The following is a 9,715-nucleotide window of genomic DNA, read 5'->3' as shown; positions in this document are numbered from 1 at the left end:
AGAGCAGAGCATGTTTTGAAAAAGCCACCAGTCCGGCAGACGTAAGGGAGGAAGAGAAGTGTTACTGGAGTAGGGCCCCAAGGACAGGAGCCCTGGAGCAGCCTGTCTGGCAAGGCTTGCTGAAAGCTAGGCTTGGGGTACCTTGATTTACACCTTTCCCCCTCCCCAGTCATGCTTTTGTTCCTCCGCAGTTCCAGAGGCTAGTTGAAACAAAGGAACTTCTTTGTCAGTTAGCAAGTCAAGAGAAGTGATTAGCTTCTCCACTCTCAGGCCAAAGGACCCAAGTCCTTGAAGATTTGATTTGTTTTCCCCTCAGCTACAGGGGACAACTGTTGCTATGCTTGGCTGTGGCAGGCTTCACTGGGGACTTTTTCTCTACAGAACTCTCTGTCTTAACTTTTTCTGAAAGATTGCCAGCACCAGATCGAGAAGCTTTTAAAATCCTCATAAAACTGGAGAATGAAAAAAAGCAGCGGTGAGGGAGGGTAAGAAGGGACAAGGGGCCACCTGCCTAATGAACCAGCGCAGGCCAAACCCCCAGACTGGCCTGTTCCCTTGTCACCTCTTTCTCTCCCCCAGGACCCAGGCTCTGACTTGTTTCGCTTCCTTTCCCCTTCCCAATCCCCACCCCCATTGTTCCCTTTTAAGCTAATTTCCCGATTTATCTCTTGCTCTACTTTCTCTGGGAACCAGATGATTGACTTTTAAGCTATTTACAGTGTTTTCATTGTTACTAACTTTAAGGGCACTTTTGGGCAGAGTGACATGTAACCAAAAAGTAAAAGACATTATGGATGTGGCCAAAGCATAGAGGACCAAGAACTCTGGCAAAGTGAGTGGGCTGCCTGTTTCCCTAGTACCTACAGCAGCCATTGAGTCTGGCCCGTGAGATAGCACCATTATCTCCGCAGCAGCCCAAATCATTTCACTTTGAGTTGGGTGCTCAGCCACACAATAAGGTCTTCAGCCCGGGGCAGATGCGAGATGACATTGCTAAGAATCTGGTGGATTTCTTCCACCTGTGTTCTCCTTGGCTTCAGATTTGTCTGGGCAGATGCTGTACATAATTTATATCTATAGGGAGCTCAGGCTTCTCACTCTGAGCAATGCCAAATTCTCTCGTAAATTTCTGGCAGATCGTTGTTTACCAGGAAATGCCAGCACCCCTTTGGCTCCCCCTCCATCCCAGACCCAAGCTCAGCTGTTTCTACAAAGTCTTCACCATCTTCCTGTTGGGCCTATCCTCCCTCAGCCGAGCCTGAGCCCAGTACTTCTGATGTATCTGCCAGTGCCCAACCCTGGAAAACCCCACCACCTGTTTTGCCTGCTCCACTTTCTCGGCTGCCAAGTATTGTTTGATTCCCCCACGCAGCGTGTTCTCCGGTGTCAGCGGAGCTCTCAGGGCTGCTTGGCAGGCCTTCATGCTTTTCTACTGACTGGTTTCCTGCTGTCTGCTCCCCAGCATCTCCTCCCGGCCCTTTCCCCTCCCGCGTGACCTCAGCTGCCTTCCCTCTCTTCCTGTGACCTCACCTCCTTAACCTTTATTGAGACAATTGAGATCAATTTGAAGTAGATTTTTTTCCACTTCCAGCTACTTCCCAACACTTGTCCTGGGTCATTTTCCTAATGCATACTTTGTCACTCTCTAGGATGGTGGAATGGAAGCTCTCTGTCCCCAGGAAAAGCCCCTCAGCAGTCCTTGGCTTCAGAATCGTATCCCTCCTGCTTCCCTTGCCTAATAATACACTTGTGTGTGTGTGTGTGTGACCTTATTTTTCTGACTTGAACCAAGAGCCCTTCAAGATCCAGTTCCATGTTGCATTCATCTGTGTGTTCCCAACATGTAACACTACAGCTTCTACGTAGCACACAGAGAATGTTTGCTGAATTAAGGAGTTCTGAGGGGAACAAGTAGATTGGTTTGGGTCCTCTGTCCTTTGTGCATCTGCTTAGTTGGTTAATAAAGGTGCAACTGGTGGGTTGGTGCCGTGACTTACTTGGTTCATCCTCCACCTGCGGCGCTGGCATCCCATGTAGACACCGGGTTCTAGTCCCAGTTGCTCCTCTTCCAGTCCAGCTATCTGCTGTGGCCTGGGAGGGCAGTGGAGGATGGCCCAGGTGCTTGGGCCCTGCACCTGCATGGGAGACCAGGAGGAGACACTTGGCTCCTGGCTTCGGATCAGCACAGCACTCCGGCCGTAGCAGCCATTTGGGGGCTGAACCAACAGAAGGAAGACCTTTCCCTCTGTCTCTGTCTCTCTCTCTAACTCTGCCTGTCAAATTAAAAAAAAAAATAAAGGTGCGACTGAGCAGCAAGAAGGATCAAGGAAATATTCAAGTGGATTCCATATGTTTCCGACTCGGGGGTTCTCGGTGGAGTTACATGAAATTTTAGTGAAAGGTTTTGACCAAGACTTGGCCCCCATTGCTTTATAAAGCAAGTAGCAGAAAGAGCACTAGACTGAAGGGGCTAAGAAAACCTGGCTCTGCTGCTCAGAAACACTGTTGCCATGGACAAGCTAATTAATGTATGGACCTCAATTACTTTCTCTAGTACATTGTAGACAGGCTCATTATCAGCATTAGATGGAGTCACGGATGTGGAACCCCTTTGAAATATGAAACACTTTTTTGAAATTTTAGAAGCACTTCTTCAGTGCAGATTGGTAGCTCTTATTTTGAACTCCTACATTTCATCAATACCACAGCTGCCCCCACCTCCGTGATGCATCTTTCCTGTTGCCCACAGTGCTGGATTTCATCTCAGCTTCCAAGGAAAAGGTCTCAGAAATATGGAGCCCTTGACCCCGCATCCCCTTCTCATGTTCTCTTTGGCCTGTGTGTGTCTGTGCAGATGGCCTTACCCGTCCACAAGGATTACTGTGTAGAGTTAAGTGAAGCAGGAGGTGAGCTGTAAGTCATTTCATCTTCCTGAATTCAAATCCATGGCCAACTTAGAGGTCCGTGGTAGGCTATGCCAGAGTGCCATTGACCCTACCATCTTAGCAGACTCCTGGGCCTCCAGGCAGGTGTCTTTGGGTTGAAATGTGTTCGTCTGTATCTGCGTGAGTGTGGATATGACTGTTCCTCTGGTTCTGAAGGAATACCAGCATCCAGGCTGACGTGGGAACAGTACTGGGATGATGTGAGCACATTAGTTCCACTCGTCCCACTCACAGCTTCCCAAGTTCTCTGGCAATGGTGTCCTGTCAGGGGAATATTCTCCAAGCCCACCCTTCTTTTCCTCCTTCTGCTTAAGGAGCGGTAGTTGGTTGATTGCTATTACCCCTCACTCCCAAAACGTGCTGGCCTTTTACCAGAGACTCAGGCAAGTCAACATTGATCCAGAAGCAATCAGCTCATACCAGCTCAGTAATGGACCGAAGGCTGCATAATATATCAACGACTGGTAATTTTTATGTCAAAGAAAAATACAAAAATGTCCCTTGTCTAATGGAATAGATACACTATAGAAAAAAAATTACTGTACAGTGAATTTCTGGTAAGTCCTATTTCACTGAGATTTTCATTACAAAACCACAGCTATGTTTTACTAAAAAAAAGTTAAAAAGATTGGCTCCTGGTTGTAATTAAACCATCTATTTAAAAACAAACCACATATTTTTAATAGTGTAGGTCTAATCATTTTGAAACTATAATGAGAATCCTACATTTCCCAGCTTTGAATTCCACTGCTTGTCTCATTCAATATTCTTTTTTCTACTGAAACCTTTTCCTGGGGAAGCCTTTATTCATTTAAAGGCTTATTGCCTTATGAGCCCAGAGAAGGAGAGTTTTTTGAGAACTGCAGTTAGTTATTCAGGTTTCCCTTCCTAAAAGCAATGCTTTGTCAATGGAATGAACATGCAGTAAATTTTCACATACATTGTCTCGACTGATGCTCAAAGCAACCCAGGAAATAGATTGGACAATGAACGTCCCCATTTTGTTGATGAGAAAATGAAGGTCTTGAGATTAATTGGCTTTCTGAAAATGATCCAGCCAGAAATTGGGAGCAGGAAATTGAACCTAAATATTATGGATCTTCTGATTCTGCTTCAAACCAGAGAATTTTCTGAGAGGCAAAAGCAGCATCAATCTAAGTTTGCTGGAAAGCTTTTGAAAGAGGCCTGAGCCATCGAATCATTCTCAAGTTGCCTTTCTGAATTTAAAGAAGGAAAACAAATTTATGGGAAATTAAATATTTCATGTTTCTCCAATAGGTGTATTAGTTTTAGGTTAAATTCATCCCAAGTAGAACTGTATTTATTTTCTCATGTAGTCTGAAAACGCAGTACACACTGGAGCCCTTGTGTAGCATGCACACCCATTCCAAGAGATGTGGGGGCTCATTGAAACATCTGTAGTCGTTACAAAGTTGTTTATTCTGTGTTCATTTTGATGGCCAACTGTTGATCACGTTTACAGTGTTCAGCTTTGATTCTTGAAATTCCCAGTAATAATAATAACACAAATGTAGGGTTTTTTTTTTCTTTCTGGTTTCTGGTATAGTTTTATGAACATGTTTTTGGAAAAAAGAAAAACCTGGTAATGAGAATTCTTTTTTTTTTTTGACAGGCAGAGTGGATAGTGAGAGAGAGAGACAGAGAGAAAGGTCTTCCTTTTTGCCGTTGGTTCACCCTCCAATGGCCACTGCGGTCGGCGCATCGTGCTGATCCGAAGCCAGGAGCCAGGTGCTTCTCCTGGTCTCCCATGGGGTGCAGGGCCCAAGCACTTGGGCCATCCTCCACTGCCTTCCCGGGCCATAGCAAAGAGCTGGCCTGGAAGAGGGGCAACCGGGATACAATCTGGCGCCCCAACTGGGACTAGAACCCGGGGTGCCAGCGCCACAAGGCAGAGGATTAGCTTGGTGAGCCACAGCGCCGGCCAAGTAATGAGAATTCTTTATCAACTGTACTCGCCTCTATCCTGGCAAGCAATTAAGACATCACTTAGGATGCCTGCATCCCATATCAGAGTAGAGAGGTTTCACTGCTAGCTTTGCTCCCAATTCCAGTTTCCTGCTAATGCACACTGTACAAGGGAGCAGGTGATGGCTCAAGTACTTGGATCCCTGCCACCCATGTGGGAGACTCGCAGTGAGTTCCTACTCCTGGCTTCAGTCTGGTCCAGCCCAGCTCTTGTGAGCATTTGAGAGTTGAACCAGTTAATGGAGGATCTCCTGGTTATCTCTGTTTCTGTCTTTCAATTAAATAAAATAAATAAAATCATAAATTCTATGTTCTCCAATTTCTGCTCAACACAATGATCATCAAATTAATGTAGTCCCTCTTCTGCCACTGAATTAATATGCTAGCGTGAGAGAATCATAGCATATCTGAGTTTGTCTACTAGAGTCTAGCAAACTATCCATTACCCACAGAAGAATTTAGGAGTTCACTTTAATTGTGGATCAAGAAGAATTCACACATCTGTTTAAGTTTTAGGATGAGCTATTCCCTGAAGTTCATCTTATGACTTAATTTATCAGTCATGTTAGTTTCTTTTCAACCGTACCGGTTGCAGTGGGAAGTTTGGCAACATTGGAGTAAATGCCTCTGGTATCCATGAACATATTTTCTGCCTAGAGCACATCTTGCTGTTCCTCTTCAGGTGAAGTGGTGCTGTGCACTCAAAGCATCATTCAGTATGGACAGGCTCTGCACTTGGTGGAAGAAGGAAAGGGTTTGGTATCACTGAAATGAGTTTCACCTGTTGCTTGCTGTGTGACCCCTGGCAATGCCTTCACCTCTCTTTATTCCAGTTTCCTCATCTGTAAAATGAAACTAATACACACCTAGAGAGGATTCAAGGAGACAGATTAAAGGTGCTGGCACTTAGCAAGCCCTTGGTAAAAACAAGTCATTATTATCTTCTAGAAGAGAAATAGGAGCAAACCAGTAGGAGGGAGGGATGCAAAGTGCGGCCTAGCAAGAGTTAACTTTAGCAGTCTGGGAGGTGTCGTGCCCCACATTTCAACATGCTGACGGTAGCCAATGGAATGGGTGTGTTTGTGTGTCTTTGGAGGCAAAACATGTGGATGCATGTCCTCATGCCTGGGCTGGCTGCTTCGAACGCTGACTACAGCTGGAGAACCTGCAAAGAAATGTGATTTCATTTGCATGTTGAGGGGGAACTTCTGAGGATTTGGGAGGTTTACTCTTTGCTAGACACTAGTCACTATCAATCTATCTCTCTGTTGTTTCTTCTTTATTTATGTAGATGGAAAGGCTCACCGCTCTTGCTGGCAAGTTGGAAAATGCTAACTGAATCAGGGCTTTCTGGGCCACACACGGGGTCTGTGTATCTGCATGATCCGAGTCTTTACCTGCCCTATGCCCCACATATTCTTCAGCAACTGGTTCTCTTTTCCTTCTTCTTTCCTCCTGCAGACAGTGGTATTCCTGGATGCAGCTACTGGGAGAGAGGCGGCTAGCGTTCTATGGATTCCTGTCTCTATTTGTTCCAACAGAAAGAGCCCAGTGTTGACTTGGAGGCCCTGCTACCAGCCCTGCCACTGAGTAGCTGTGCGACAGTAGCGACATTGGCCAACTGTCTTACAGAGGGCGCGCAGCCTGGTGCCCTCAGTTTGCCACACAGATGTATTGTGATGAACCAATGGAACAGCAAAAAGGGAAAGCCGTGGTGAATTGTTAACAGCGTTTTGTTCTTGCAGGTGTTACCATGACAGTCATCCCCCATTTTCTGTGAGGAATTGAATCCAGGACCCTCAAGGGTATCAAAATCTGCAGATGTTCAAGTTCCTTACATAAAATGACATAATATTTGCACATAACTTATGTAACCCTCCCGATATACTTTATTTACTAATAACTAAAATTCTAAAATATATTTTTTAAAAAGCCAGAGCAACAGAGAGACAGAGACAGACAGAGATCCTCCATCCACTGTTTCACTCCCCAAATGCCTGCAAAAAACAGAGCTGGGCCAGGCTGAATCTAAGAGCCCAGAACTCCATCCAGGTCTCCCACGTGGGTGCTGGGGTCCGAGGACTTGGGCCATCCATCTTCTGCTGCTTTCCCAGGCACATTAGCAGGCAACTGGATCAGAAATGGAGCAGCCAGGACTCAAACTGGCGGCCATATAGGATGCTAGCATTGCAGGCAGCAACCCAATCTGCTATGATACAGCGCCAGCCCCTATGGCACAATTTTAAAAATTCACTGCATTATGGGTTTATCTCCAATCACTTCTTCTGATGTGGCCTTATCTCCTCCAGCAAACTGAAATGTTCCTTGAGAGTAGGGTCCATGCAGTTTGTTTCCTTTGCGAATTATCTTCTCATCCATCATATATATGTGATACTTGCCCACCAGAATGCAGCACAAGATGGAAAGTGTTGGCTTAGGTTGGTGATAGGCCATACATCATCTCTTTTCAAGGGGTGGTGAAACTGTAGGCTCTATGAATATACGTGCCTTCCTGAACAGCTTAACCCCAGTGCCTGGCCCAAGGTAGTTGCTGAATAACAACTAACTGTTTAATGGATAGATACAATCAGGATGGGAACTAAAGTTGTTTCACTCAGAGATCTCAGGGAAAGGAGCCTGCCTGAAAGCTACATCAGATGTGGATCATTTCTGTTATTAAAGCCTCTAAAATATTGTGGTGTTGTGTATTTAAAGTCTAAACCTGATATACAAATTTGAGGAAGTTCCTGCCTCTTTCTGTAAGTCAGTTTCTCCATCCTGACCTAGATGATTTCCTGAGTCTCACACAGCTCTCTTTTTCTGTAGTTTTGTGACCAGATGCTTCTATTTAGACTTCCAAAGAAGATATTGCCATGCCGAGGCCACTGGCTTCTCAGTTTTTCAGTGTGTATATGCATTCATCCATTTCTCCATTCATCAACTATTTCCTGAGTGTCCGCTGTATGCCAGGCACTGTTGCTTAGCATGGGCGATTCAGTGGGGAATAAAACATGGTCCTTGTCCTCAAGGAGCTCAGTCTGCTTGGGCATGTGGACACCTAAACAGGAACCTTGGCCCACAATTTGTGTGTGTGTGTGTGTGTGTGTCAGGGGGAATAAAGTTAACATAGAAAGCTTCCCAGAGGAGCTTGATATCTTTGTTGGAACCTGAAAGATACATAGGAGCTAGTCAGGATAACAGAAGCATCTTCTAAGGCTATGTGACAAGATGCTAGAGGAAAATAAAGCAAGATTAGAGGATGGAGAAGCATTTGGGAGTCTGTGGCAATGCCCCCTAAGGTAGAGATTAGGAAGACCTGAACTAAGAGATCATTGGGCAAGTTTGAGGTGGGATTCTCAATCTTTGGTAATGGATTGGATGTGGGAGATGAGGGAAAAGGAGGGGTTGTAGAGACCGCCAGGGCTTGTAGCTTAATCAACTTTGAGGATAATTCCATATACTGAATTAACTCCATTAACTCAAGAAGGAAAGGGAGCTGGTTGGTGGGGGGAGGCGGATGGGATTGAAGAGAAGACAAAGTTCAGTTTGGGTCCTGTTGAGTTGGAGTTGGAACATGCAGGTGGAGAGGTCTGATAAGCCATTTACTATAACAATCTGGCAAACTTCAAAGAGATCTGGCTGAGGGTTCAGATTTGGAAGTCATTAGCATGTGGATTGAAGTCCCTTTAGGAAAACAAGCAGCCACTGAGGAGCTGAGTGCCCAGGACAAACAGGACACAGGTGGTCATCCTGTCACCAATGTGCGTGTCAGTATGTATGCTCCTTCATCCCAAGGCACTCTTTCCTGCCCCAAAGACACTTTCTCAATGATGCTCACGCACCTCCCTTAAGGCAAGAAGCATCAAGTACCCCATCCTAACTTCTCTGCTTCACCATAAATGATACCTGCCAGGTGTTTACATTCATTAACTCCCTTACATGCTCACAAGAATCCTACACACGAGCTATCATTGCACCTGAACCCCTGAGACTCAGAATCGTCAGGCCACCTGCCCAAGGTCACATAGATATTAAATGACGGGAGATTTGCCTGCAGGCCTACCTAACAGCACTACACCCAGCTGCTGCAGCCTATTGATGGGAATAGTCCCAGGGGCGGGCCCAGGGGCGGGGAGGGCTGCCTCAAGGACCCCCCCAGGATGCAGCTGAAGCTGTTGGCTTCCTGGGAAGGTGGCTAGAGCTGTCAGGAGGTCCTGCACACACCCTTCTCCTTTCCCCACTTCCTAAGTATCATTTGCACCCCGTAGCTTAACACTTTGCTCTCCATTAAACTACAGTCCCCCTGGGAAGAGTAAAGTTGTAGGTTATTTATCCCTCAGTGGGAATGCATTTCAGGAATTCATCCTCAGGCATAAATTTTAATTTTATGGAAGAAAAACAGTGGAACCTTGAAGGAGGGATTTTTAAAAGAAAGGAGCCAAGGGATGAAAAGTCAACCTCCTCCATCAATTTCTCCATCCTACTTAGTCCAAGGCGCGTGCTTTTAAGGGTCTTAGATGCAGTTTCTGCTATGTCAACTACTACTTTGAGGACAGTCGTATTTCTGTGTCTGTTACCCCAATTATCAGAGTCTAATCTAAGGTAAATTTAAAGTGCACACTGATTCCATCCCACTGTGGTCAGCGGGAGTTAGGCAGCCTGGGCTCTGCTTGTCAGCCTGCCATTCTGGGTCTGTAGTTTCTGGCCTTGCTGAGGCACAAGTCCCAACTCATTCCCTTGAGAATTAAACCCTGATGTGCATATTTAAAATCCTGAGCAGATGG

The 9,715-nt window shown here is 45.7% G+C and overlaps 1 protein-coding gene across 1 annotated transcript in view; it reads left to right on the top strand.

The window, feature by feature from the left end:
• Nucleotides 1-8,599: 8,599 nt before the first annotated feature.
• LOC133752593 (collagen alpha-6(IV) chain-like) overlaps nt 8,600-9,715 on the top strand; it is an 81,497-nt gene continuing 80,381 nt past the window's right edge. Inside the window, exon 1 of the mRNA XM_062183037.1 lies at nt 8,600-8,692. Within this exon, the coding sequence (XP_062039021.1) occupies nt 8,600-8,692 (93 nt within the window). The remainder of the gene's footprint in view (nt 8,693-9,715) is intronic.

This window comes from Lepus europaeus, chromosome X (assembly GCF_033115175.1).
Source record: "Lepus europaeus isolate LE1 chromosome X, mLepTim1.pri, whole genome shotgun sequence".
In the NCBI taxonomy this organism is placed as follows: Eukaryota; Metazoa; Chordata; class Mammalia; order Lagomorpha; family Leporidae; genus Lepus; species Lepus europaeus.
This window is presented reverse-complemented; position numbering and strand designations above follow the sequence as displayed.